We start from the raw sequence: 27,834 nt of genomic DNA, 5'->3' as shown, positions 1-27,834 counted from the left end.
CGTGATGCCCTTAGAGAATGAGGGAAAACATTTATAAAAATACTGACATCGCTTCACGATTTTGAAGGGAATTTTGCAAATGAAGTTAATCCCACTAAATGAGCCTTTGAAATGAAAGGTCAGCTGCGTGGCCAGGCTGTGTGTTGAGGGGGAAGGCACGTGTTGCTTGGCGCAGCCAAATGCTTTTGGTGAAGCTGTTCAGCTGGGGCGGTGAGAGACCGAGATCTGTCAGGGCTTTCCTCCAGCACCACGCTGTCTCGATAATAAGAGATTGTTGGCTGGTGTTGCTGGTGTTATGGCCCCTCAGTGGCTCATAAAAAGAAAAACAAAACAGAAGCAAACCCAAAAAGGCCACAGGGTAGGACTGTCTCCTACCCTGCTCTTGCTGATATTTCTATCTGGCAATGGCTTCCTCTGTGAAAACCCAATCGGCCTGCCAGTCCTCACTCCCTAGCTAATGCACACTCTTCTAGGTCCCATTTCTGTCTGATTGGCTCAAAGAATTTTCCTTAGCTGGCCAGTGAGTGGGTCAGATTTACTTCCTTTTCACAGAAATATCTGTGTGCATAACTTCTGTATCAGTGGGCTCTGAGGAAGGGACGTGGCATTGTGGGACCTCGGTGTCTGGTGGAAGGAAGCTGGCAGTGGCTCCCACCAGGAACGGGTGGGCAGGTGGCCCACTGCGCCCAGAAGATGGGCCCCCTGGACCCGGCCCTTGACAGGCCAAGTTGCGAAGTTTTGGAGCCCTGGCATCCTCAGGCCTTAGCCAAGAAGCTTCTCTCACTAAAGTGTGACAGTTGCAGGCTCAGAAAAAACGTCCCAGCCTTCGTGCTTTGGTTCACCCAACTTACCGTGTCAGAAGTAGGACGAACAGACCCGAGTCTTGGGGACTCTTAAGGAAACTTGATTTCCTCAAGACGGCGAGCCCGTGGTTCTGCAGAGGGTGTGGAGTGGGATTCTGGACCCCTCTGTCTTCAGTGTCCCACGAGAGGGCTGCATATGTGGTCTGCGTCACAGTTCATCTGTCCTGAGCGCCCGTCCCCGAACGAGAAACCCAGGTGCCCGAGCTTCTGATCACTTGGAAAAGCCTTTCAAGTCAGTCAGCCTCAAAAATGGTCTCGTTGTGCTCGAGGAGCCGTGGATCCAGAGGGCTAACTGACCAGAGACCATGTTGAAAAGCTTCCATCTGAAGTACTTCCAGCCATTACCTGCGTCATGGTCTTAGAGCTTCCTGTGGCCGGCTCCTCCAGCCTAAAACCGTTCCAGTGTTCTCCACACAGAAGAGGGACACAGGGGTATTTCCCTCTGTCTGGATTTAGGTGAGTGATTATTTCCTAAATTTCAGTCATACTGCTGACTCTTATTTGTACTTAAAGGCCAGAGTGCCCTCTCTAAAATGCAGAACCCAGTCAGCAGATGACCCTGCTTCAGGAGCCCCCTTGGTACTACCAGCAACAAGGACAAATTCCATACTTGAGCATCCAGGCTTTTCTATCTGGCCTTTGCCTGCCTTGTCCCCCTCCCACACTTTGTCCAGATATTCCAGATTACTTGCCATTCCCCAGGCTTTCCACACTGTTCTCCGCCTCTTTCATGCTTCTTTGAGGAAGGGTCACTTCCTCCAGGGAGCCTGTCTGAACTCGCCTTTTCCGTGTTTTCCTAGAGGCCTGTGCACCCGGTCATTGCTTGCATCATCTATGATTAACTACTTGAGGAGAGGGGTTAGGGACCCTCCCTCCCCAGGCCTGGTATAATTGGTGCTTAAAAAGAGGAGGGTGTCACTGGGGTCCTAAAGGGGCCACACTTCACACTGAATTGGCAAACAGGAAACGAGGAAGAGAAGCTTGGGATAAAGCCAGCCCATCACCTCTGGCCCACCTGGGCAGGAAGCAGGTGACAGATGGATGGGAGTGCTGGTCCAGGTGAAGGCTTTGACAGTTCTGGGAAGGCCTCCAAATAGTTCAGTTGCCTCATCCTGTTGCACAAGTTGGAGTTTCATTCCTTTGGTTAAGTCAGTGGTTCTCAACCCTGGTTATACATAGAATCACTGAGAAGCTTAAAATATCTATGCCCCGGCCCCACCCCAGACAATTTAAATGTGACCCTCTGAAAGTAGAGAATAACACTGGTGTTGTTCAGGAAGCTCCCCAGGTGATTCTAATGTGCAGCCAAGAATGGGAACTACTTCTTTAGTCATTGCTGTCTTCTTACAGCTTTCTTGGGAATACAGACACTCCTGGGACAGTGCTCTGGAAGGTCCCACTGGCTTTGTGAAAGGTCAAGGTGGTGGTGTGGGGAGGGGGGTTCCTAACACTCCAGGTCATGCTGGTATTTGTGTGCATTCATTGACCTGCATTCTCTCTGCAGGTTGGCACTCCTGGGCACATTGTGTGCTGGTACAGAAGTGAGCCAGTGAGGGCAGGAAGGAGAGGTCACTGTCTTTATATTTATGAATTTTGTCTGGAGTCTGTCCTGACACGGGAAAGAGGGGCTCGAGAACACCATACACCACCTACAAAGAGTCCAAGTATGTAGATCAGCTCCTGCCCCCTGGGCCATATTTGGCCCTCTTGGCTTGCTTTGGATGCCTCTGAGATAAGCATGGCTTTCCCAGTGGCCTGCAAAACCTAAATATTTTCTATTTGGCCCTTGACAGAAAAGGTTTGCCCCACTCTGATGTAGATAACCAGGCCTGTAGGGTCAGGGCCACAGCAGGGCTAAGAGGCCACCTCCGGGGGGGCATGCCTTGTTCCGCACAGCCTGACCCACATAGTCCAGAGATGTTATGCCTGTGCCGAGCGGAGTGTGGTGTCTGTCCTCCGAGCCACATCACAGAAACCACACCTCCTGTTGTTAGGTGGAACTGGGCAGGAACCCACAGTCACAAAGTGGACCAGGCCTTAGAGAAATGGAAATGCATTTGGCTAATTTCCTTAGGGAAATACGTCTTTGTCAACTGAGCAACCCCTGCCCCCTCCCTGGGTCATGTTCTCCACCCCTTTTAATTTGATGATAGTTTTCTCTTGGGTGAGCTCATGTACTAAAACTAAGAGCATGATGGTATGTGGATCCCCAGTTTCTCCCATAGATGGAGACCCAGCCTTCTGCCTCCACAATGGGGGGGGGGGGGCGGTGGTGAGAAACAGGCCCCAGAGGACCTGCCTAGCTCCCAGGTGCCCTGAGTTGCAGACAAGGGCTTGGTTGTGTATTGTCTTGTGGAGGAGGCTTGAATACTATCTGCCCCTCCCTTGATGTCCCTCCCAGGGGGGGTTGGTTTGAAGAAAGTAGAAGGCTCTCTGGGGAGTTTCAGGTATATTCGCCTTACTGTGTTTTAGTTCAACCTAAAAAGAAACTCATACTGACATTTAATTTACTGAGCAAGCGCCTATTATGTGTTGATACTATGCTCAGCCCTATAAGGGCAACAAAAGCAATTAAAGCACAAAGCTTGCTTGATCTCTTTCCCTATTTTCCCCCCTTCCATCCATGTTGTAATGCATGGAATATAATAGGAGGTACTGATGAATTGCTGTTGAATCACTGAACTCAGATTTGAGTGTTAGTCCCTTCCTCCAAAGAGGTGAATGACTCCTGATTGTTTTCCACTAGAGACCTTGCTTCTCCATCAGGACTTTGTAGCTTGTTAGAGTTTGGCCTCTACCTGTCTGTTTTCCTTCCCCACTCTAGTGTAGGCTGTAGGCCCACTTAATGTTCTCAGAACATTCTCACATCTGTGCCTTGGGCTACAGCCTGGAGCAAATGCCTTGCCTGGTAGTTGTTTGCTGTTGTGATTTTGGATTCTCCAAACCTCAATGAACCACAAAGTCCTTTTTGTCTTTCTATACCCAGCTCAAGTGTCATCTCTAGGAGCCTTTGATAAACTCCCACCTCCAGTTAAGACTGTTGTTCCTTTTATATTCCTACTCCTTTATAAGGAAGTGCAGTTCCACCAAGCCTTAACCACCAAGCTACCCTGTGTTGGTTACACTAAGTGTTCTTATTTGCCTTGTTTAGGTGTGTTTTTGGATGCTGAGCTCTTGGGAACATGGCTGTTTCTTTTTCATCTTGGTACCCTCATTGCCCTTAAAAGTATTTTATAAGTAGTGGGTGCTCCGTAACCTAATGATCAAATACACTGAGTCCACCTTCCTGCTTTTGATCCAGTGGAAGGGACCCTTGCTTGGAGGGACAGCTAATCCAATAGCTGTGATGTTCAGGGTAAGATTCAGTTCTTCTCATTGTTCAGAACATAGGGCTGAGCCAGCTGCTGTGGGAGTCTCTGGGAATAAAGTACCCTACCTTCCTCAGGTACTGCCCAGCCTGGGCTGCTCTGGGTATTGTGTATTAGAGTTTAAGGAAGCCGTGGAGATCAGCATCATAAAATGCTCAGAGAGATAAGCAACTGTGCGTTGATCTTACTCAGTGGAAAATTTTCCCACGGGGAGATTTCCTGAAAGTGAATGAATTAAAGGAGGTAAACTATACCAGGTCAACCTAGTGGGTACCTTCAAGGGTTACTTAGTGCTTCTGTTGAGGAATTCAGGATATTTTCTAGACCTCTGGGTTCTCTTTGCTGCTCCTGAGGCAGTCCTATGGGTCTAGGAAAGCTTGATCTGTCTCTCTCTTTTGGATACATTCTCTCTCAATCTTTATTATTGCTATTACTGCTATTATTTTTAATGAAAAAAACTTACACATACTTGGAACAGTTGGAAACAATGTGGGAATCCCACTTTACAGAGATAACCATCACCACCATCAGTTGGTTGTGTTTCCTTCAAGACAATTTTTTCCATCAATCTATGCAGATTATTAGAGTGCATTTAAAAAACAAAAATGGGATTATTACTCACATTTTTTCCTGCAATTTTCTTTTTTTTTCACATGACAACACATCTGGCCATTTTATCAGGAAGCTGTCTGATCCTCTTCCAAGCTGGGTTTAAACTGTGTCTGTGCAGTCAGTCCGTCAGTGGGCCAGCACTGCTGAGAGTAGCCCATGCCTTAAAGCACCTCTAAGGATAAGAGTAAACATTTAACACAGGGGCCTGGGTGTTTAGAACCTGCTGCAGTGGCCGGATAGCTTTGAGGTCAAATGTGTGATTTTACAGGTTCGTTTTATGTTCATTCATTATCTATCACCAGGGAAAACTGATGCTTTAGGGGAAATACATTCTATTTATCCTGGGGCTTTGTCATCCCCCAGGGTACCCTTGGCTCAGTGTGGAGTGCTGCAGGAAGTATGCTGAGGAATATCAGAGTTCTGGGTGGACAGATCAAGAATTGTCTCTAACAGGGGAAGGGAACATTGCACTTTTGGCTGATTGGACCGGTGGGGTCCCATCTGGGCCTTGTGTCCTCTTCAGTCTTTAGTTTATTCTGAAATTTCCTGCCATTAGGGACCAATCACCATACCAAAAGGTATCACTTACAATAGATCCGTTGACCAAATGGTCCTTATCATGGAAAGCAGAACCATAAAGCCAAGTGGGCCTGTTTCATTTTGGAGCTTACAGGATGATGATCGCATCTGGGTAACCATACAAGTATCTCATACCGATAGAGGCTTACTATGTGCCAGACTTCCTTTAATCTGCATTTACACTTGAGATTCAGAGAGATTGAATAGCTTGCCCATAGTCAACATGGCCAGTAGGCATTGATACCTGTGTGTGTGTGCCCTTGTGCAAGTGTGTGCACTTGTGCAAGTATGTACACACGTGTGTGTCTGGAATGGGGTGCAGGAGAAAAGCACTTCCTTTTCTCTGCAAAATGTTGCTACGGACTAGATCAGCCTATCACAGACGATTATTGACCGTCACAGACTTGGGTTGCCTACCTGGTGTGAGTTACACTTTGATGTTTGTGCACATGCCAGCTGGTTTCGACCAGTCCAGGTGGCCCCAAGTCAGAGGTTTGCCTTTCTCTGGAGGAACTCGGATTCCCGTCAGTGCTCTTGGCCATCAGCTAAGAGCGCTACCTCCTAGCTGGAATGTGGTTTCTTTGGCCAACATGACTAGCAGTGTGCTTTGAAGCTTCGGTGGCAAGTTGGCCACATCAGGGACAGTGAGAGCCCTGGGGTCCCTGGGGGATGAAGCTTGCGCAGAGGAGAGTGAGGATGGAGAATGATTGTGAGACCAAGTCATTTAGCTGAAAGAGCTGGGGTTTTTAAGTCCAGAGAAGAAGAGGTTCAGAGGGAAGGAGGCCGGTGTAGAGAAAAGGGAAATCTGTTGCTGTCCCTGAGGGAATCCCCAGGTCCCTTCGGTAGGAGTTCTGAGGGAATATGTAAGTTCATCATCAGGAAGCTGGAGGTACCCGGGAGCAAAATGGGATGTCTCGAAGGGAGGTGACAGTGTATGTGGAGGTGCTAACACATGTCCCAAATGGACTCTCTTACCTGCGCATGGAAAATGCTGTCCTCAGTCTCAGCGCCCACCTGCCAGGTACATGGGTGTGTGAGGGGGTTCCTTCCTAGGCTGGCAGGTTGGACTTCAAAGGTCTTCACAATCCCATCCCATTCCGGGTGTCTAGGCTGCAGGGTGGTTTTGCTCAGAGGCCGCCCTGTGGACCCGCGCAGACCCATGACCCCGCAGACAAGGCTGGTGGTACATGAATTTGCTAGAGCTGCTGTAAGAGGTACCACCGACCAGGTGGCTTAACCAACAGACATCTATTATCCCATAGTGTTAGAGCTGGAAGTCCGAAATCAAGGTGTTGACAGGGTTGGTTCCTTTGAGGCCTGTGTGGAAGTGATCCGTTCCAGGCCTCTCTCTTTAGCGTGTTCACATGGTGGTCTCCCTATATGTGTGTCTGTCTTCAGGTTCCCCTTTTTATAAGGATATCAGTTATTTGAGATTTGGCCCACCCTAATGACCTCATTTCAACTTAATAACTTCTGTAAAGAGCCTGTTTCCAAATACAGTCACATTCTGAGGTACTGGGGGGTAAGACTCCAACATAGGAATTTTCAGGGGACACAATGCAGTCCATAACAGGGACAAGCAGCCCTCCCATGAGTCAGGCCCACATGGCTGTGGGCTGGGTACTCTGCGTGCTGCTGGGACCCTCTTTGGCCTTTTCCAGTGGCCCAATCACTTCTCCCTGGGAAGTCACAGCAGGACCAGGCCGTGACATTAGGGTGAAATAGACATCATGTGGCATTAACTATATTCTCATTGTTGTGCAAACATCACCACCATTCATCTCCAGAATGTTTTTATCTTCTCAAACTGAAACTCCATACCTGTTAAATAATAACTCTCCATTCCTCTGTGTCCTCAGCCCCTAGCAATTACCATTCTGCTCTCTGTCCCCATGCATTTGACTCTTCTAGGTCCCTCATATAAGTGGAGTCATACGGTATTTGTATGATTGGCTTCTTTCACTAACCATAATGTCCTCAAGGTTCATCCATGTTGCAGTATGTGTCAGAATTTCCTTCCCTTTTAAGGCCGGATAATATTCCAGTCTACGTAGATACCACATTTTATTTATCCATTCAGCCATTGACGGACATTGCTGTTGCTTCCACCTTTTGGTGTTGTGCATAGTCCTGCTGTGAACATGAGAGTATGGACTTTTTAAAAAACTTTGTGCTTATGCATGTGTCTGTCTGTTAGAGAAAGGTTGGACAGATAGTCCCGGGGAAAGCACCTACGCAGCCCAGACACCACGGTGTGTATTTTGACCTGTATTTTGCACGTGAGCTACGATCATTCTGTATGTGCTGCTACAGAACCTGAGCCAATTAAAAAAAAAAATGTGTTTGCTGTGAAATTACTTGTTAGTGTCCTTGTTTGGAACAGCAGGTTGGTGAGTGCCTGATCTGGGCCAGGCAAAAGCTGGTCTTATCCTCAGGGTCCCCTGTGTGGTTGGTACGATCACCTCGTTGCTCAGCGGGGGAAACAGGCTCTGGGAGGCACAAGCTCACGCAGCATATTTCTACCGCCGAGGCGGCTTCCTAACTGGCTTCTCGTCTCCGTCTCTCCTAGACAAATGTCTGCAGACTGCGGCTCACCGTACCCCCCGAGAGTCCAACCTCAGAGGCAGGTGAAAAGAAGCTTGAAAGAAAAGAACAAGTAAGCCGTGTCTGAGGCAAAGCTCTGACAAGTTCTCATCTTTGAGCTCTTTTATTTTAACCCCGTCCCCCTCCCACCCTCTGTCCAGGCTATTCACAGAGTCTGAATGTCAGTGACTCTGCTGATGAAAAGGCCCTCCTGACCTTGCCACCCCATCTTCCATCTCCCAGAAGTCCGACCGCCCTGCCTGGCTGGCTCCGCCGGCCTCCTGGCCCTGCTCTTGTTTCTTTGCTGAACGCTGGCTCTGTGTGGCCCCGAAGATGTGGGGACGTTGGCCTCAGTGACAGGTGCCGTGGCAGGGAACGGGCTTTTCCTGAAAGAGCCCAGTCCTGTGGAGTCAAAGGGCCCATTGTGAGCTGCCCGCGGCCGAGCCTGCCTCAGCCGCTGGAGGCGGAAGCCCAGCTCACGGTGAAGGCCGCCTGGAGAGAAGGAGCCCAGCGGGCAGCCTGGACGCGCGGCGGGGGCACTGGGCTCGAGGGCGGAGCCGATTTCTGTGCGACGTGCTGGGCCGCGAAGTTCAGTCTGACCTTGTCCTCGTCTTAGAGGAGCTCGAAGCTTTTCAGGGGAGACAGACCTGGGAGCAGTGTTGACGTGATAGCTCAAGTGTTAGGGTCCGGAAGGGCAAGAGGGGCTCTGGGAACACGGGGAAGGGAATAGCTGACTGCTGGGGGTGACGTTGAAGCAGAGGCCCGACGGAGGCATGGGAGGTGCCGCTCACCTCTAGGCCTCTTGTCCCGGGCAAGCCATTTTCTCCTTCACAGAGAGTTGGGGGACGCCTCCTGTGTTCCGGGTACTGTGTTGGGTGTAGGGTACCATTACTCCACGGTGAGTACAGAGGTGAACAGAGCAGTGAGCAAAAAGTGCCGGTCATTCACGGAACTTACCTCTTAGTTGGGGGAGAAGGAGAATTAAAAAATCATATTTTATTATTTTTTAAAGATTTTATTTATTTATTAGAGCAAGAGAGCATAAGCAGGGGGAGCGGCAGGCAGAGGGAGAGGGAGAAGCAGGCTTCCCGCTGAGCAGGGAGCCCAACTTGGGACTCGATCCCAGGACCCTGGGCTCATGACCTGAGCCGAAGGCAGACACTCAACCTACTGAGCCACCCAGGCGGCCCTAAAAAATCATATTTTATAGAATTTCGAAGGTAGTAAGTGCTGATGGAGACAAATAAAACCAGAGAAGGGAACAAGAGTGCCGGGGGGTAGGTAGTAATCGTTCTTGTGCATATATTTTGTGTAAGCATAAAATAAAACAGTAAAATAATAGGCTGTGTGATCATAGAAGTTTTATAAAAGGAAGCATGAGACAATGACAAGCCTTGCTGTGGAGTTGCCCGCTAATGTGGCCACTTGTAAAAAAGGAAGCTCCGCTGTGAGTGGTACATGGTTGAGAAAATCCTTAAATTTACTGGGTTGGTCTTTGTCTCTCCTCCGCTTCTCTTATCCCCTTCTTTTCCCCACTTTCTACTAAGCACAGAGCTGTCTGTACTAATTCAAATGATGAATGACAGGGAAAGGAGGAAGGGGGCAGGGAGCATGAGGATATGACTAGCACCAGGTTGAGAGAAAGTGAAGTTGCTTATCTGCTTAAAGAGGGAGGATGAGTCCCACCAAAGGATCCAGAAAAAATGGCTGGCCCCACGTGAGAGCAAGGCAAGTCCAGGGCGAGCCTGGGATGTCTCCTGCCGGAGAGTGAGGTGGGCACTCACATGACGGGGGTCATAGCAAAGGACCCAGAAGCCGGTTTGAAGGGGGTCTCACTGCCCTGGCAAAATTGGAACAATGTGAACATCAAAGTAATGACAGAGGTGCCTGGGTGGATCAGTCGGTTAGGTGTCTGCCTTTGGCTCAGGTCGTGATCCTGGGGTCCTGGGATCGAGTTCCGTGTCGGGCTCCCTGCTCTGAGGGGAGCCTGCTTCTCCCTCTGCCTCTCTGTCTCTCATGAATAAATAATCTTAAAAAAAAATAATAATGCCAGTAATATGTTTTGACATGTTGCGTAATAAAAAAAAGATTCACGAGTGTATAGTAATCATCAGAGATTTACAAAGGGTAAACTCTTTTATAGAACATCAGCTGATAAACTCGGAAAATCTCTATTTTGTAACCCCTAGGTCAGTTCATCAGTGGATGCAAAGGCTAGTTGGTGGAAGATTATCATGGAACGGTGTTTTCGCACGCTCCCAGGGCATCCCCTCACACGTTACCTCCTGGCCCCGAAGGTCCAGTGGTACAGTCTGGCAGCCAGCATTTCAGCCAAAGCTCCAGTCTAGCTTTCCCAGGAGGGGGGCAGCCTGACCTATGGGCTCCCGAGGTGATGCAGCCAAGGAGTGCCTGATAACACCTATGTGATGTTCATGCCAACTTGTTCAACTAAATCGAATAATAAGGAAACAAAGAAACCCCACATGTGGGACATTCTGCAAAAACATTTGGCCAAAAGGAGACTAAGGAGGGTTAACATCAAATATAATGAGCGAACCTTGGTTAGATCCAGGATCAAAAAAAATCTGTAAAAGTTATATTGGGGTAATTGTACAGTTTTGAATATGAACCACATATTCGATATTATTGAATAACTGTTACCTTTCTTACTTGTGATAATGGTACCTTGAACTATTTTCTCAGCCTGTGTGTAGCTTTGAATATTCTCTGAAGAAGTTTGGGGGTAAAAGCTCATCACCAGAACCACCCAGCCAGACACCTGTTGTTGGCTAGATGGAGGGGGGCGCTCTGCTGCTGGGGGGTGTCCCTTCTGCCCTCTCTGTTGCCTTGTCTGTCCTTTTGGGGAACTGGACCTGAGCTGTGTCCAGGGGCTCACGGCTGGCTGCTTAACACATGAGGAATAAGAAGGAGCACTTTTTGAGGAAGCGGCCTAAGCTGGAGGGAGTGAAGGAGAGGGGCCGTAGTGGCTGTCCCCGTGTGCACGGCAGGGGAAGTGGGGAGTCTGGTCCGCTGGAGCTAGACCCCAGCTGCGTGCCGGGGAGAGGTTTAGGAAGGGTTTCTGCTGCTGCAGGCACTGGAGGGCACGTCACCGCTGAGAGGCATCAGGTCTTCCCAGGCAGAGAGGGCGTGTGTTCTACATCAGGCGGGAGTTGGTAACCTAGTCATATACTTAGATTTGCCCATTTTGTCTTCAACAGTGCTTTTCAAACTTTTCAAAGCCATAAGACCCTCTTTTTTTTTTAATCCAAATATTATCATGAGCCCTCGTATGTAAACCAGGTAAAAGTGGCGGTATGGGGGCCAGAGTCCCTCCGGTGGGCGCGGGGGCAGCCCAGGGCTGTGAGGAACACCGGGCAGCAGCCGTGCGGGCGGAACATGCGCCAGGCGGCCTCGCACGCTGCTGGGCGGGCCCGGTGCACAGCCAGGCGCCCATCGGTGATGCGTCCGTGACTCACTGCCGGAGGATCGGGGTAGAGTGGAGGAGGAGGGTGGGGCCGGCCATTTCCCCAGGACTGAAGTCCTTGGGTGGTGGTTGCACCAGAAGGTACTAGTGGTAGCTGTGAGGCCGTTCTGAGTGATTTTGCCACCATGTCCTGACCGGCTTCCTGCGTTTGAGTCACTGGGGTCAGGGGCCAGGCACGGGCAAGGAGGCCCTGAAAGTGCCGCTGAAGCGCCTCCACCATGGTTGTCCCTCCCTGGGACGTGGTGGCCCCGCAAAAGTGCAGGGCGCCAAGAACTTGGGACCACCCTCCCTGTGGAGGGGACTTGGGTTTCTTGGAGGGGCCGGGGGTGTGCAAGGCTGGGGGGATCGGAGCTGGTGCCGAGGGGGAAGTGGGAAGATGGGAAAGGCCTGCCAGGCGTCCGATGAAGCAGAACTGGTAGGACCATGTCCGGGATCCTGCTGGAGCTGCAGCTGACGGAGGGCGGCCTGGGCCTTATTCTTTGACGCCGTCGTGGCTGATGCTTTGTGTGTTCCGAGCACCTGGGATTCCATGGGGCAGCTGACCACACATACATGGGCTGGGCCATTCTTCCGTGCGCTCTTCCCAAAGTCACTGCAGAGAGACCCCTTACAGGGGAGGGCTCTGGTGCCTGGTGGATCTTGCCCGGCTTCGTGATGGTGTGTTTGGAGACTTCTGGAGGCAGTCACCACAGAGGCGTCTTTTTCTGGAGTCCCGGGCTCCAGGGGGGTAAGGGGGAGGTTTCCTGCCCTTATAGCAGGCTGTTCCTGCCTACTGCTTTTAGTCCTTCTCTTCTGGAAGGTACCAGCTGCCCCGAGACTGCTTTTTGCTGGCCACAGATGAGCTCCCAAACACTTAGTTTCTCTGCCACTCAGTTTCCTTGTCTTCAAAGGAAGCACAGTAATGCCTGGTTGCAAAGAGTAAGTGAGCTAATATATGAGAAGACCCACCAAAATGGCCTGTAACATTGCTTAGAGAGGTAGTGACTCAGGGCCAGGCTCAGCCCTTCGAATGCCAAGCACAGTGGCCCTTCTTTGCTTTTCTCCCTTAGCCTTCTGGGAATTACTCCCCCTCCTGGAACTGCCTGTCCCACGTCTTCCTCTTGGGCTGTGCCCGTGGCATCTCAGTTTGATATCCGTATGCCCTTCTCTGTAAATCTGAGCCTCCCTCTGCCCGTGTCCTCAGGCCTTGCTTCCTCGCTCTGCAGACTTTACCTCCGGGAGCTGCTCCTTTCCTGGCTGGGAGCCAGCTTTTCTGGGGCGATGCTCACCCTGCATATCAGCCCTGTCCTGCCGGGGGCCGGGCCAGTTTTCCATGTCCTTTACATGTGGTGTTTTTAGGATACAGGTATCTCATCAGCGCATTGCCATTGTTTTGGTATTTAAAAATATGAATCTGGATCATTTAAATGAATAGACATACCCAGAAAGGTCTAGGCTGCATGAGAGTTTGGAATGGAACCTACGTATTCACATTCAGGAAGTGTTCTGACCCCACCCTCCCTCTGTGTGAGAGTCTCCTGAGGCATCTCACATCCCCATTGCCCGATGACCGGTGAGAAGGAGTGTGTTTTCTTGCATTTGTTCCCCATAGGTATTTCCCTCAGAGCCATTTGTAAGCACATAGTAGGTGCTTCAAGAATGACTTATGATTTTTTTGTTTTGTTTTGTTTTGTTTTAGTTTTTAGGGCTGCCATAGCAGAGTACCATGAACTGCATGGCTTAACCAACAGAAATACATTGGCTTACAGTTTTGGAGGTTAGAAGTCTGGGGTCAAGGGGTCAGTCAGCAAGGCCATGCTCTGTCTGCAGGCTCTAGAAGAATCCTTCCTTGCTTCTTACAGCTGCTGGTGGCTGTGGCAGTCCTTGGCGTGTGGCTGCCTAACCCTAGTCTTCACGTGGTGTTCTCCCGGTGTGTGTGTGTGTATCCAGATTTTCTCCTTTTTATGAGGATACCCATTATACTGGATTAGGCTCACTCTAATGACCTCGTTTTAATTTGCCCTCTCTCCAAATAAGGTTAAGTTTGGAGGTACCGGGGGTTAGGACTCCAACATATCTTTTTTTTGGCAGACACAATTCAGCCCAAAACAAATTTCTTTGAGAATGTTATCTGAAATTATATTAACAACTCAGATAAATTAGCTGTGGGCTTTTGTTTATATATTAAAAATTATTAAAAATATGGGAGAGGGAATGCTCTTAGTTTGTGGGTACACATTTCATACTGAGGAAGTGATAAATATGGAATAGAATGTTTATAAAATTGTTGAACATTAAAATTCAAATTGGTGTAGATAATGTTGAAATTAACCCCCATCATTTCCAAAGAATTTTGTGAATGTATGTACCCATATTCCTATGCAAATCTGTATGTAGTGTATTCTTACACACACACACACACACACACACACACAAGGCAGTAAGAGAACTAACACCAGCTATTACAGATTTATCGGCTAAATCAGGGTCTCACTGCATACTTGAATTTTAGCGAGCACGACCTGAGCTCTGCTGAGTCTGTGTGGTGGTGAAGGCTTTTGCAAACGACAAAGTAATTTGAAGCAGATGATATTTTCTTTCTTTTTTTTAGATTTTATTTATTTGTCAGAGAGAGAGAGAGAGAGCACAAGCAGGGGGAGCAGCAGGCAGAGGAAGAGGGAGAAGCAGGCTCCCTGCTGAGCAAGGAACCCGACATGGGGCTCGATCCCAGGACCCTGAGATCATGACCTGAGCCGAAGGCAGCCGCCCAACGACTGAGCCACCCAGGCGCCTCGAAGCAGATGATATTTTCAGTAGCTGTTAACATCCCACCAGTGTAGGTGTCCATTAGTGACCTGTCTTTTTACAGAAGCGGTCTCTCTTTAGATCTTTAAGAACACCAGTGAGGGAGAGCAGGTACGTGTGTATGAATGCAAAGTCGGGAACTTTCATAGCCCAGTATAATGTTTCAAAGGAGCAAACCCTTGCCATTCAGCTTTATAGTCCCCTTTCCCTTAAAAGCCCTAGATGAGTAAGCGTGCTGAGTCCTCGTCCTTGGCGTGACTGTTTATACAACAGCACGGGCTGTTGCCAGGTGGGAGAGCATGCTGCCAGGATTCGGATCGGCACTGCTGGTGCCCTGACGGCGTGCAGGACTCCGTGTGCTCCCCGAGATAGCAGCCCCGGGAGGATGGCAAGAGGCCTGAGTCCTGGTGCTGGTCCCCTCACCCGCCACCATAGTGGTCGGGCCAGACAGGTCATCTCTGGGCCTCAGTTTTCTCTTCTGGCAAACGTAGGTATTAGCCTGGAGCCAGTGTTCTTCCAGATTTCTTTAGCTGTGGACCTCTGTATTCAACTGAATACATAGGGAAGTCCATCACTAAAAGAGGGGAAAGCCTAGGGACTGCGGTTTCAAGCCAGGCCAGGGCGGTGCCGGCTGTTCCAGCAGTCTCCCCCTCCCCCCCTCCACCCCACACCCCCTGCCCCAGCCTTGCCAGACACCGAGGACGGCTGGGGTACCGTTCACAAAGCCACTGGACTACACAGCTCTTTTCCATTTTTTGACCTCCTGAGATTGTGACTGTCACCCTAGGAAGAGCCACAAGACCAGTCGAGGGGTGAACATCTCACTGTCACGGCGATGGCTATGACGCAAACAGCTAAAAGACCCAAGAAGAGAGAGGCAGACAGACAGAAGCCTCCAGACAAACGCATAGACTTCAGCAGGATCCCAGATACTCAGAAATGGAAAGACCCCACCACTAATAATAGAATCTATCCATATCTCCTAGTATGCCCAGCAGCGTCCACGGGGTTTTATGTGTATTATTCTGTGTATTTCTAGAACGACCCTCTGAAGTGGGTGGTATTATCCCCCTTGTCCTGTTCAGGACGCTGAAGCTCGGTGCAGTAAATAACTTGCACAAGGCCATGCAGCTAGGACACTGGATTTGCAGTTCCAGCTTGGGTCTGTGCTATGGCCGCGTTGCCATGGGAACGTCAACCCTCACACTTTCTCTTATCAGGGAAGGTCTCTGGAGGATATTTGTATTTTATCAGTCAAGGTTACCTGACGTGTGTACTATGTGACTGGGTTCCAGCCAAGAAGTTCCTGATTTTGCCCTCCAGATAGTCTTTTCCTTTTTCTCTGGGGTTGTTGGGCCCAACCAGCTGTTGACTGCGTAGAAGCTAGAAGGTAATAGCTTTAAGAAGCTGCCTCCTATCGGGATACTGTTATTAGAACTACACTCCCTTTGGGATTTCTGCTTGGCTACAGGTTGTTCTTTTCCTTCTCTTTAAGCATTAAAAATGATTGGTCTTTGTCCAAACATGAGATTATTATTTTATATAAAATGGTCTCTTCGGTCTGTGAGATTCTCAGAAATAACAAATACCTTAATAAGCCAGAGATATCCATTCCTTTGAGGAGACTGTCCCCTCCCTATTTGCCTCCCAGGCCGTGGGAAGGCCTCTCAGGCTGGCTGTAGTGTTCATTTTCGTCACAAGGAGATGAAACAATGTCAAGTGTGACTCATGACTGGGAACTCCTCATTTGCTAGGATGGACACACAGGTCAGAGCACATTCCTGACAGTGTGGTCCCTTGCCTGCAAGGTAAGTAGGATGCCCTTGGCTCAGCGCTCAGCCATCCCTGGGTCAGCTGCTGCCCTCTGGCTGGAAGAAGAGGTTCAAAGCAGGAAGTTTTCGAAATAACTTGGCTTCTAGTTTGCATGTCATTTAGTTCATGTAATGGTCCACCTAAGTCGCGTTGGCAGACCGGACAGGTGACCAGCTGCCCGTCCTGGCCTCCGGGGCCATGGGCTGGCTGTGGCAGGCTACCACCCTCCGTTTGGATTTATGTTAAACTGTGTGTGTCTGCTGGTATTTCTTCACTGAGAACCCTTCTTGACCAAAGGATTTTCTTCCTTTGCACAGATCAGTGTTTTGGAAGACCAGATGCTCCAAATCTTCTGATATAGACCCAATTCCAAATATTCTGTCTTCCCTCCTCCCTTGAAAACGTATTTATTGAGCATCTCTTTATGCTGAGTATTGGGGATAAAGCAGTGAATGCGGCAGATCCAGTCCCTGCGTTATGGAGCTTATCTCATGGAAGATCATATATTCTGGGAAATATGGTCTAGCTCTCCAGCAGCCGGAAAGCCCTTGCGGCAGGAATTTAGGTGAAGTTCCTTTTCTGTAGTTTCTCCTTCTCTCTAAGGCACTTTCCACTACATTCATCTCTGGGGAAAACAGCATGAGCCTGTAAGTTATTTTTCAGCTATGAGTACAGCCCAGGGAACAGTTTAACTGAGAGATTCTCCGTATGTTTTTCTGATTCCGCCCGTTGTTAATTCCGCTGCATTTCACGTACGGGTTATGGGATGCCTTTCAGTCGGCTGGTACTTTTTCCCTTCTTTGGCGCTGACTTTCTTTTCGTTTCGTGCATTTGTTAGGGCTTTGGTTTTCAAGGCAGTTTTGCCTCGTATTGTTTCATGCCCAGGAGGCTTTTCGTAGGCCTAGTACATTTTTAAGAATTTGATGTTTTAATACCAACCAAGCAGCATTAGAAAGAAGTTTAAAAAAAAAACAAAACCAACTTTTTTTTCTTTTTTTTAAAATTTTATTATGTTATGTTAGTCACCATACAATACATCATTAGTTTTTGATGTGGTGATCCACGATCCATTGTTTTCATATAACACCCAGTGCTCCATGCAGTACGTGCCCTCCTTAATACCCATCACCGGGCTAACCAATCCCCTTCTCCCCTCCCCTCTAAAGCCCTGTTTGTTTCTCAGAGTCCATAGTCTCTCATGGTTCATCTCTCCCTCCAATTCCCCCTCCCCATTTCTCCCTTCCTTCTCCTAGTGTCCTCCATGCTATTCCTTATGTTCCACAAATAAGTGAAACCGTATGATAATTGACTTTCTCTGCTTGACTTATTTCACTTTGCATAATCTCCTCCAGTCCCATCCATGTTGATGTAAAAGTTGGGTATTCATCCTTTCTGATGGCTGAGTAATATTCCATTGTATATATGGACCACATCTTTTTTATCCATTTGTCTGATGAAGGGCATCTCGGCTCTTTCCACAGTTTGGCTATTGCGGACATTGCTGCTATGAACATTGGGGTGCATATGGCCCTTCTTTTCACTACATCTGTGTCTTTGGGGTAAATACCCAGTAGTGCAATTGCTGGGTCATAGGGTAGCTCCATTTATAAATTTCTGAGGAACCTCCACACTGTTTTCCAAAGTGGCTGTACCAACTTGCATTCCCACCAACAGTATAGGAGAAAAACCCCAACTTTTAACTACAGAGAATTTCAAACATATACAAAAGGAGACTGAATGGTGTGATGAATCACTGACCCTTCCCCCAGCCCCAGAGCCCTCAACCCAGGCTCAGTCCTGCCCGGTCTGTACTCTCATCCGCTTCCTCCACCCTGTATCCCAGATATCGTAAATATTTAAGCATGTTTCTCTGAAAGATAAAGGCTATCTCTTAATACAATCACAATGCTGTTATCATGCCTAAAAAACTAATATTTATCTTATAGGGAGGTATTTTAAAGGACCTGAGAAGAAAAATATTCTGCCACAGATACTGTGCTAAACATGTCAACTCTTTTTTCTATTTTTTTCTGCGTTCTCCAGTTTTTCACCAAAAGCATACTGACATTTTGTCAGAACGATAGCAGTCTTGGGCTCCTTTGCAACTCCTCTGGGTAGAGATTTTATGACCGGGGCAAACATCAGCTCCCTGTCCCTCCATCTAAGAAGAGCAGAGGATGTTCCCTTCAGCTGGACCATATTTACATAATCTGGAAAAGTCCCCAGAATTTCTTCCAACTTCTAAAGCTCCCTCTCCATTTAGCAAATATTTATTGAGAAATTCATTGTCAGTCACTTAGGTGTCAGAGACTGTGATGGAAAAGAAGACCAACAAGGCCCAGTGGATGGGCGAGCAGGCCTTCCATATAGGATGATACTAATAGTCACTGTGTTATGGTTGTGCTGAAGGTGTAGGGACCTAACCAGTCTGAGTGAAGATGTCCTTGAGGGAGAGACATTGCAGCCCAGCAGTGGGCACTGCACACAGAGGGAATGGCCCGTGTCATGCCCTGTGACAAGAAGGAGGTTGACTGATAAAGGAACAGAAAGGAGGTGGGGGGGCCGGCGCAGAGGGGAAGATGGCGCCCAGGAGGCTGGACAGGAGCCTCCACATGCTGAGCCTGCCTCTTCCCAGTGGCCCCGACCGGCCCGGGGCCCCGGCTCTTGGCTTCCCTGCCCCTGAGGTCTGGGCTACCACATGGAGATGTGAGATTCCGTTTCACTCCTGACTCGTAGCTATTTTGAAGGCTTTGTGGTCAAAGGGAAGAGCTTAGATTTGGGAAGATGTACTCAGGCACTTGAATGTCGCCACCTTGGGAGAACTAATAATATTTACGTGGTAGGGTTACTGTGGGGATTAAAGAAGATGCTGTGTAATAAAAGAGACAACCAGTATTTGTCCCCTGCTCGCTCTTCATAAACAGTCCCGCAGCTGCTCACGCTGCCTCAGGAACCCCCTCGGTGTGGAGCGGCCGGGCGGCCCTGCCCCTGACCAGAGTCCTGGGCCGGGCCCCTCTCTGGGCTCTATTATTTATCCTTGGCTTTGTAGTAATTTTTTAGTTTTTTGAAAACTGAAATGAAAGTTATTCATTCAAAAATAACACCCCCCCCCCCTTTTTTTTCTGGCTAAAAATCAGACCTACAGAAGCATAAGGGGAAAAAAAATGAAATCCCGTTTCAGCTGAGGCCACTGGTATTAGAAGTCTGGATTCCGTCCTTCTAGATGTTTTATGCACACAAACATACATTTTAAAAACAAAACCCAAGAATATGGAAATGACCGGTTTTCACTTCACAGACCTTCGATGTCTTTCCATGCGTAACTGTTAGAGCCACCACGTCTAGAGCCGTGTTTCGCACACCTCGTTGTGTTGTCTGTGACATTGTGTGTGTCCTCCTCCACGGGTGCTGGTCCTCGTCCCTCCACTGGGCAGGGAGGCGCAGCCCTCTGTATGCGGCCACCTGAGCGTTTTCCTGAAAGCCGGTCCATCTGGGACAGACTTGACTTGCAGAAAAGCCTTTCAGCCAAGCCTCCTGTCCTCAGCAGCTTGTTTTTCAGGAACTGGGTGGAGACTGACTGAAAGAGCATGCTTTTGTTGCCTGGTATGCGGGGAGTTGCAGTAGAGCTTTTCCTCTTCCTAATTATATGTCTGGGAAACTGGGGGTCTGGAATCCCAGCTTGTCACTCCACCAAGGGCCATGGAACAGCCTCTCCACCTAAATTTATATACAAATTTCAAGAGTTGCCTTAGTGCCTGTGGGAGCCAAGCACCAAGGACTCAAGCGGAATCATTTTCTGGAAGCAGATACAGAGTGTCACAACCCCTCATATCCCATCTCTTGCCAAATATGTACCGAAGGATGGGAAGCAATGGATCTTTCGTTTTCTAGTTTTTTTTTTTTTTTTTTAAAGCTCCCATCCTAGACAGACAGACAATACAAATGGGTATAAAGAAAGAATTGAAAGATGTTCTGATACCCAGTACCCCTGCCCCGCTGTCCCCTCCTTAGAGGTCATTATTATTAATAATTTGTCATGTATCTTTTTAGACTGTTCTTTGACAAACTTTAAATGAATGGGATCATAAAGTTTTTATTCTGCCCAAATGAATGATTTTAAAATGCAAATTAAGATTTTGTATGCCAAAAATATTTTGCAGGTGCATGGAAGGAATTTATGCAACGGTGGTTTAAAAATTAGTGGGAGGGGCACCTGTGTGGCTCAGTTGGTTGGGCATCCGGCTCCTGATTTCAGTTCAGGTTGTGATCTCAGGGTTGTGGAATCGAGCCCTGAGTTCGGCTCCGCACAGAGTCTGCTTGAGAATCTCTCCCTCTCCTTCTGTCCCTCCCTCACTCATGTTTCCCCCCGCTCCAAATAAATAAATGAAATCTTAAAAAAATAAAAAATTAGTGGGAGAGCAGAGTTGCCATTATGGAATTCAGGCTTCTGTACTGAGATTATCAAGGTACCAGGGTCAGCCCCAAGGGAGACTGGATGTAGGTTGGTTTGTCTATGAAGTCTCAGTCCCTGGTTTTGTCCTGCCCTTCCTTCTCCCTCCTGGGGGCTCTTATTCTGGCCTCCTGCACCTAACAAAGCCTGCAGTATGGGGAGGTATACTTCGTGTCAGAGAATCGGCCTTGAATCTGGATATGTGGCTGGAAGCAAGTTATTTAACCTCTCTGAACTTTGGTTTTCTCAGCTATCAAGTGGAGAGGCTCATCGCTTTGTCCCAGAGTGGTCGTAAAGATTCAACGTGCTAAGGAACGTATCTGGCTTATGGTAGAAGCTGAACAAATCTTAATTTCCCTTTCTCGGGCTTCTTGAGCCTTCATTCTATAAAGGTGTGTTAGGACTTGGACATATTACCCCTTCCCAAGGGCGTTTGCATTTCAACACTGATCAAAGCTTTAGGTGAAGGAATTAAGGTGCTGGAAGGTTCTTTTGCCTGGCTTTTCAGAAATATTTCATGAATGGTCACAACAGGTTGTGTACTCATCCCCCCACCCTCCTTTGCTCAGAGCTGGTCCAGGGTCAGTCCTACCCTCAGGGGACAATTTGGCTGCCAGAGGGCAGCCAGCATTCTTCCCCCAGTATCTCAACCTCATGCATTTCAAGGGTCGTATTTAGCGATGAGGTTGAAGGTATCCAGAGGAACTGATATCACGGGAAAAGCAGCATTACCAGGATACGAGGACTAGGAGAGTGCAGACACTTGCTCTTGTCCTGAGGGGACAACACAGGTCCATGAGAAGGGCGCCCGTCCGGGCCGGAGGGGCCCTGCAGGGGCACTCTTAGGTGGGTGGATAGGGCTTCAGTAGAAATTCGAGAAAGATGCCCTTCCTCTAGGGCAAAAGCTGGCCCAGCCCAGGCCAGGTACAAGCGGGAGAAGGGTGAGCAGCTGGGTCTCCTCCGGCCTCTCCTTGCCACCTGGCTCCTCAGTGCCCGCACAGCCCGCATGCCCATACCCAGTGCACCCCTTCTCAAAGCCGCTCCCACGAGGCCTAAACCGTCATTATTCTTTCCTCTTTTCTCCCTTCTTGAAGCACCCTGACCTAAGCAATGGGGAGCCAACCAGGAAACTTCCTCAGGGTGTTGTCTACGGCGTGGTACGGAGATCGGATCCAAATGAGCAGAAAGAAATGGTGGTGTATGGGTGGTCCACCAACCAGCTGAAAGAAGAGATGAACTACATCAGAGACGTGAGTCATTTAAAGATGTTTGTTTGTTTTGTTTATACTCCTTGTGTAGCATGTGAGACGGTGGAGTGAATGTAATAAGGCCTTTTGGAAGAATTCCTAGTGTTACCATTTTGGATGGAAATGTTTCTACATATCTTCACGGTAATGTTAAAGGTGCAGATGTAATTCTGCAGTGAGGTCTAGAGTGAACTGCTGGAGGTGACTAAGTAGGGATGCTCAGGAGACCAAATAACTCCCATCTTCCGTGTATAATATGGAGGCTTTTAAGTGATCTTTGCTTATTATGTTGGACACTCCATTCCCAGCACATGAGTTTCAAAAACTGTATACATTTGGTTGCTTTGGGCTGTAAGGAACAGAGACGCCAACTCAGAAAGGAAATTTGTCTCGTGTGGGGATATGTGTAGGGGTAGGTAGGCTCTGACCAGGGCATGTCCAGGCTCCAGTCCTACTTGTCTGAGTTTCCCTTGGTTCTGGCCTTCAGCTTCAGGCTCGTGGCATCATCTGAAAATATCATGGTGTCTCGAAGAAGAAAAGAGGCTACTCATCTCTGGTTTCTTTTTAGAGGCCCTTTATTAGGCTTCTCCTCATGTCTCATTGGCCAGGGTTGGGTCACATGCCCATTCCCAATCCATCCCTGGATGGATCCCCTGGCGAGGGGAGTGAAATTGATTATGGCTGGTTCAGACCAATCAGTTATGTTGAAACAGATGCTGAGAAGTCAAACACAGTAGACACTGTCCATCTCAGGCCAATCAATGTCATTTCTTTGGGTTTAATATTACATTTCTTAATTTTTTAATTACACACTTTTTTCAAAGAAATTTGGAAAATACAAAAATGTATAATAAGAAAATAAAACCATCCATAATTCCATCATTTAATTAGAACCGTGGTTAAGGAACATTTCCTTCTAAATTTTTTGTTTCTTTTCATCTGTGTCTCCATCGATCCATCCATCCATCTCCATTCCTTTTTAGTTCTTTGGCTTCCCAGCGCCTTTGTTGACCAAATCAGTGTGATTAGATGGAGAAGGAATGAGCTTCTCTGACACTGATGGGCCCTGAGCACCAGCCTGTGGACTAGAAAGTGCTCATGAGAAGCAGAACAGTGTGGGGCAGTGGGGTATCCCCTGGACCTCGGTTCAATGTCCACCTCTGTGTTTGGCCCAGCCAAGCTTTTGTTCTCCCTGGGCTTCAGTTTTTTCCTGTATAGATTGTGGAGGTTGGGAGGGGACCCCTGAAGTCAAAACTGCCAACTTTTTATTTGGAGTGTTTGCAGAGAAGACACAAAGTCATGTTGTCAGCTTTCGTATGGATTTTTTAAAAGAACATTTCTTATCAAATATTAAAAATAATAAATATTTTGAGCACCTTCTTTCATGAGTCTTGAAAGATTTGGATACTTACATAATTAAAAAGGAATAAAAACATCTTGTCTTAATTGAAAATAATAAATGCTTAACAGAGAAAATGAAGGAAAACCAAAAAAGGTACACACACAAAAGCACAGGACAAGTGTGACAACCATCAGCCTCAAATCCCCAGTCATCCTACTCTGCAAATATTATTTTTAATCATTTTTCCTATATAGAAGCAACTTGAACATCCCTAGTCTCCCCTATTTTTCTCGTGGAAATACTTAGTCCCTTCTCATATGTCTTAGATAACATGGTACTGCTTTAGAGGTAAACCTTTGAAGCAGAGCTGAGAGTCACCAGTTGCCCAAGACACAAACAGCAGGTGGAGGCTGGTTGTGAACCAGGGATGACATGTGCCTAGGACACAGGGGTGGTTCTGACCTGAATTACCAGCCTTCACTGGGACCTGCAACTTAGAGTTAATTTCCAGGTCCCACCTTCTATAGGTGACTTCAGATCCATCCCTGGCCTACTTATCCCTTAGTATGTTTATGGGATTGTTGGTTCTCTCTTGCCATGAGTGACTCTGGCCCAGCTGGCTTCCTGAAGTATTTGCCACCCGGCTTGAGAGCCGGCCCACTGCGCCCTGGTGAGCAGCAGGAGCACCAACTCAGGGCCACGGTGAAAGCCATTCTGTCTGCCCAGAGTGAAGAGTTGTGTTTTGGGCCTCATTTTCCCAAAATGTTTGTAGATAACAGCACAAAAGTAGACTCTGTTATCAGAATTCGTTTAGGGAAGGCTTGGCACCTTAACTTAGACCCCGCTGCCGAAATCTTCACCAAGATGCAGTCAGCCCTAATAAACATGCAGTCTGATTTAAAACCATGAGCTGGCTATGCAAATACAGCTTCAGGGTGAAGTCTCTGCCCCTCCCATGCTGTCCGCTACATACCCCTTATCCCAACCAACTGCTGCCTTCCAGCCCTTTCTGCGGTGGAAGTTCTGGAGCTCTCTGCAGAGGGCTCCCTTGATTCTTCTTTTCTATTTGAGGACCCCTGAGCTCTCCACCAGAGGGGCAGCAGCAGAAGGGAGGAGATAGGGTCAAGGTTTTTTTTGTTTTTATTTATAAAATTTTTAAGGACCTGGTTCCTCTTCAGAAGCGCTGCTATAGAGGGACTTCATCAGTGGTTGTGTGAACAGGTGTCTAGGGTACCACCCTGACCTTTGTTATACTTCGTGCCTTGTGTGTTATTGGTGATTATCGAGGAACTAATGTTCAAATTTATGGTCTCTCTAAGCTCATACTTCCCTGCTGCATATTCCAGATATTTAATTGCTCTTTGGTAGTCAGAGCAGAGACAGGGAAAATTAGAGGTTGCTTTTTGGTTTGGGTTTTTTTGGTTCTCCTAGCCACCTGTTTATAGAATCGACTTGTTATAAATTTTCAACTTATAAGAATGCATGATAGGGGCGCCTGGGTGGCTCAGTCATTAAGCGTCTGCCTTCAGCTCAGGTCATGATCCCAGGGTCCTGGGATCAAGCCCCGCATCGGGCTCCCTGCTCTGCAGGAAGCCTGCTTCTCCCTCTTCTACTCCCCCTGCTTGTGTTCCCTCTCTCGCTGTGTCTCTCTCTGTCAAATAAATAAATAAAATTAAAAAAAAAACAAAAGAATGCATGATAGGAAGAGGGGTAAGTCTTGCCTGAATGTGTTTTGATAGGTGATAGCTGAATTTCAACAAACCATTTTTTCTTCAGAGCTTATTATTTGGATAATTAACCTTTGTTAATAATTATAATAATATATAATCATGATGCATATTATTATTGGTATTATTTGGATAATTCTCTTGGCTTCTAACTAGATATTAGGAGTGATTTTCTCCCTTAATCTCCCAAACTGTCATGTTCTTTTTTTTTTTTTTAAGATTTATTTATTTGTCAGAGAGAGAGCGAGAGAGCACAAGCAGGGGGAGCGGCAGGCAGAGGGAGAAGCAGGCTCCCCGCCGAGCAAGGAGCCCAGTGCGGGCCTCGATCCCAGGACTCTGGGATCATGACCTGAGTCAAAGGCAGACGCTTAACTGACTGAGCCACCCAGGCGTCCCCCAAACTGTCATGTTCTTAAAATTGTTTTTTTGTGGGGCCCTCCTGTCATTTGGGTTTCAGCAAACCTCACATGAAAATGTTATAGCTTGATCTCTAACTAGCATCTTTGTGGGCTGCAGGTGAGAGCCACTTTGGAAAAAGTAAGGAAGCGAATGTATGGAGACTATAACGAAATGAGACAGAAGATTCGACAGCTCACCCAGGAATTGTCAGTAAGTGAATATCTCAGTGACTTGGAAATATGGAGGGGTGGTAGGGCTTAGCACTCCCTCTGAGTGGCTGGTGCCTGAACATATTTGAGTTTATGATGTTCTTTGCGAGTGGAATCATATTTTAAATGAACTGAGGGAATTTTATCACAGAATTAAGTTTATTATTTAAAGGGATGTTTTTGTGGCAAGAATAATCTTTACATTCAAAGCATTCCCTCCATAGTCAGGGATAAGACGAGGAAGCCAGCTATCATCGTTACGATTTATGATTGTACCTGAGAGACTAGCCAGTGGAATTAAACAAGAGAAATGAATTTAGAGGTATAAAAACTGGACAGGTAGATGTAAAACTGTCACCGTTACAAACTATATGATTATATACCCAGAAAGCACAAGTGGACCAGTGAAAAATAAAAAACAACTATAAAAAACAATTTGGTAAGGTAGCAGGGTAAAAAAATTAATAGATACAAACAAATAGATTTCAGTATACGAAAAACAACTGGTAAGAAGAAATAAGAGCTACAGAAAACTACCAAATATCTAGGAGTAAACTGTACCAAGAGGAAAGACATACCATGTGCTTAGACAGGAAGCGCCAACTTCGTAAGACGTCAGTACTATTCAGGTTAACGTATGAATGTAATGTAACCCCATAAAAATACCAACAGATTTTTATGTTGTTTCTACAGCTGGACTAGATGATTCCAAAGTATACTGAAAATAAATATGAAGAGTTGAGGAAATTCTGGAAAAAAAATGCAATGAGGAAGACTAGTTCTATTAATATTACAAGAAACTGAGAGAGCCTCAAAGATTAGGACAGTATCATATTGACACATAAATAAATAAGCATCCGTGAAAAAAGCCCAGAAATGTACACCAATATGTGATAAATGTAGCAACTCAAATAAAGGGAGGGAAATGGACAAGTCAGTATATGCTGAGGGGACAACTTATATGCTGTCATGACAGACTTATATCTGGATGAATTCCAAAGAGATCAAAGACTTAAATTCTGAAGATAATATTTAAAAGTGCCAGAAGAAAACCTGTGTGAGTTCTTTTATACTCTTGGGATGGGGAAGGCTTTTTGTTACTCTGACATGAAATCCCAAAACCGCAAAAGAAAAGTTTCATAACTTTGACTACACTGAAATGAAAGATGTGTGCTGGCAAAAACACCAAAGTCCAATGAGAAACCTAGCAAAAATGATTGCCCTTCATATCCTAGGTAACAGGCTAATTTTCTGAGTATTTAAAGAGTGTACAGACATCAAGAAGAAAAGGCCACAACTCATAAAAATAGGGAAGATATTTGTTATAGATAACTTTTAGTAAAAGAAGGATGAAGAGCTCTTAAATGTCTGACAGGATGCTCTGCCTCATTCTCAGTAAGAGAAAGTCAGTCAAACTGAGATGTAATTTTTACCTATGAGACTGGCATCCCTGTAGGAGCGGACAAGACACAATTAGCAGTGCTGTGGAGAACAGGCAGATTGCTGGAGAGGACGTAATTCTGAATCCCTCTGAGGGTGGAGCAGTTTGGCAGTATCTACAAAATTGCAAAGGCCTCTGTCTTGTGACTTAGCAATTCTGTTCTGAAGAATGTATTCTGTAAACTCTCACATGTGAAATGACGTATGCATGAGCTTAGTTATCACAGCATTGTTTGCAACAGTAGCAAGATTGGAGACCTAAATGTCCATCAAGAAGGGGAAAGTAAGGGGCGTCTGGGTGGCTCAGTCGTTAAGCGTCTGCCTTCGGCTCAGGTCATGATCTCAGGGTCCTGGGATCGAGCCCCGCATCGGGCTCCCTGCCCGGCGGGAAGCCTGCTTCTCCTTCTCCCACTCCCCCTGCTTGTGTTTCCTCTCTCGCTGCGTCTCTTTCTGTCAAATAAAAAAAAAAAATCTTAAAAAAAAAGGGGAAAGTAAAATAAATTACCACTCTACAATAGAATACACAGAATTAAAAAAAAAAAAAAAAGAAGGGGGTGCCCGGGTAGCTCCATCAGCTGAGCATTAGACTCTTGATTTCTGCTCAGGTCGTGATCTCAGAGTTGTGGGATCGAGCCCTGCGTCAGGCTCTGCGCTGTGTATGGAGTGTGCTTAAGGCTTAAGTCTCTCTCCCTTTGCCCTCCCCCCTGCCCCCCATTCTCTCTCTAAAAATAAATAAATAAATCTTTAAAAAAAATGAGGAGGGAGAAGGAGGTGGAGGGGGAGGAGGAGGGAATGGGGGGGGGGTAAGAATAAAAAGAGCAAGTAAGCTCCTCAGAAAGAGATATGGAAAGATTTCAAAGATACAGAGTAGATGGTAAAAAAAAAAAAAAAAGGAAGATACAAGGAAATCTGTACAGTGAGCTACCACTTGTGTA

The 27,834-nt window shown here is 47.2% G+C and overlaps 1 protein-coding gene across 4 annotated transcripts in view; it reads left to right on the top strand.

Annotated features, from left to right (window-relative positions):
• Positions 1-27,834, top strand: part of MYZAP (myocardial zonula adherens protein) — an 86,456-nt gene that overhangs the window by 3,039 nt on the left and 55,583 nt on the right. For 3 of the 4 annotated variants that reach the window (XM_078079279.1, XM_036107018.2, XM_036107021.2), the window contains exons 2-4: positions 7,992-8,078; positions 21,630-21,785; positions 25,368-25,460. In XM_078079279.1, the coding sequence (XP_077935405.1) occupies positions 7,992-8,078; positions 21,630-21,785; positions 25,368-25,460 (336 nt within the window). The remainder of the gene's footprint in view (positions 1-7,991; positions 8,079-21,629; positions 21,786-25,367; positions 25,461-27,834) is intronic. The other variant, XM_078079280.1, reaches the window with a different exon arrangement.

This window comes from Halichoerus grypus, chromosome 8 (assembly GCF_964656455.1).
Source record: "Halichoerus grypus chromosome 8, mHalGry1.hap1.1, whole genome shotgun sequence".
NCBI lineage: Eukaryota > Metazoa > Chordata > Mammalia > Carnivora > Phocidae > Halichoerus > Halichoerus grypus.
The sequence above is the reverse complement of the archived record's forward strand: the minus strand, read 5'-3'. Positions and strand labels throughout refer to the sequence as shown.